The 1,565-nt window shown below is 36.0% G+C and overlaps 1 protein-coding gene across 1 annotated transcript in view; it reads right to left on the bottom strand.

The window, feature by feature from the left end:
- Positions 1-686: 686 nt before the first annotated feature.
- Positions 687-1,565, bottom strand: part of LOC106875220 (uncharacterized) — a 22,650-nt gene continuing 21,771 nt past the window's right edge. Inside the window, exon 8 of the mRNA XM_052971655.1 lies at positions 687-717. Within this exon, the coding sequence (XP_052827615.1) occupies positions 687-717 (31 nt within the window). The remainder of the gene's footprint in view (positions 718-1,565) is intronic.

Below are 1,565 nucleotides of genomic sequence, written 5' to 3'. Positions count from 1 at the left end.
TATATATATATATGTATGCATACATATATATATATATACATATATACACACACACACACACACACATATATATTCATATATGTATGTATATATATATATATATATATATATACATATATATATGTATATTTTTGTGTGTCTATCCCCCTACCATTGCTTGACAGCTGATGCTGGTGTGTTTATGTCCCCATAACTTGGAGGTTCTTAGAGACCATTAGAATAAGTAGTAGGCTTACAAAGAATAAGTCCTGGGGTTGATTTCTTCGATTAAACCCGCCATTGCTCCAGCATGGTCGCAATCAAGGAACTGGTAAGCTGGAGGGCTGCACCAGGTTCCAGTCTGATTTGGTATTTTTTCAGATGGACCCTGATGAAGCAGTACCAATGTGTGTGTGTGTGTTTGTGCGCACGCGCATGTACTCACATTGTTGGGATCACATGAATACATGTTAGTATATACTTACATATGGAGAGAGAAGAAATAGATTATAAAATGAAAAATTAATTGTAACCTATAAAGAAAACCAAACAATGATTTCATATAGGAAAGGTTACATATTTCACATAACTGTTAAGTTCTATAGCATTTACAGTCATAGAAAAGAAAACAAAATAGCAATCTCTTATAAATATCTTTTATTGCACAAATTTCTTGGTGGAAATATCAGAACAGTTTATAATATACATTATGGACATTTTTGGTACAAATCTGTTTTCCTGAAATGATAAAAAAAATAATGAAAGCAAAGTTAGTGTTAATTTATGTTAAATGGCTTTACAGCAAGAATTTAACCCTTAGAACATTAGATACCCCTGTAATCAGATTTGTAGATTGCCCATTAGAGTTACACATCATGACAAACATGCTTGTTTGTGATGTATGTTGTGTTATTTGTGTGTTTATTGTGACCTTGTGTTGCAATATGGATATTGCTTCTTTAATCAATTGTCTATTTCTGTGGGGAATTTTATCAAGTATGGACACATCATCTGTTAATATTTTTCTATTGATTTTGTTTAATGGTGTGTTATGTAATGTATTGCAACAGTTCCTTGCAAATGCATAGTGAGCCCATAAGAGAATGTTGTACTTGGCAAGCTACAATCATACAGGGAGCATTAAAAATTGTTAATATACACAGAAATCCCCTTTAGCCCTTGAATGATGTATATATTTTTTATTTATTTGTTCTGTTTTGTGTTTTTTACAATCTGTTTTTAATTCTTAGTAGTGGAGGCACAATGGCCTGGTGGTTAGGGCAGCGGACTCGCGGTCATAGGATCGCGGTTTTGATTCCCAGACCGGGCGTTGTGAGTGTTTATTGAGCGGAAACAGCTAAAGCTCCACGAGGCTCCGGCAGGGGATGGTGGCGAACCCTGTTGTACTCTTTCACCACAACTTTCTCTCACTCTTACTTCCTGTTTCTGTTGTACCTGTAATTCAAAGGGGTCAGCCTTGTCACACTCTGTGTTACGCTGAATATCCCCGAGAACTACGTTAAGGGTACACGTGTCTGTGGAGTGCTCAGCCACTTGCACGTTAATTTCCCGAGCAGGCTGTTCCA

This window comes from Octopus bimaculoides, chromosome 11 (assembly GCF_001194135.2).
Source record: "Octopus bimaculoides isolate UCB-OBI-ISO-001 chromosome 11, ASM119413v2, whole genome shotgun sequence".
NCBI classification, from domain to species: Eukaryota; Metazoa; Mollusca; class Cephalopoda; order Octopoda; family Octopodidae; genus Octopus; species Octopus bimaculoides.
The sequence above is the reverse complement of the archived record's forward strand: the minus strand, read 5'-3'. Positions and strand labels throughout refer to the sequence as shown.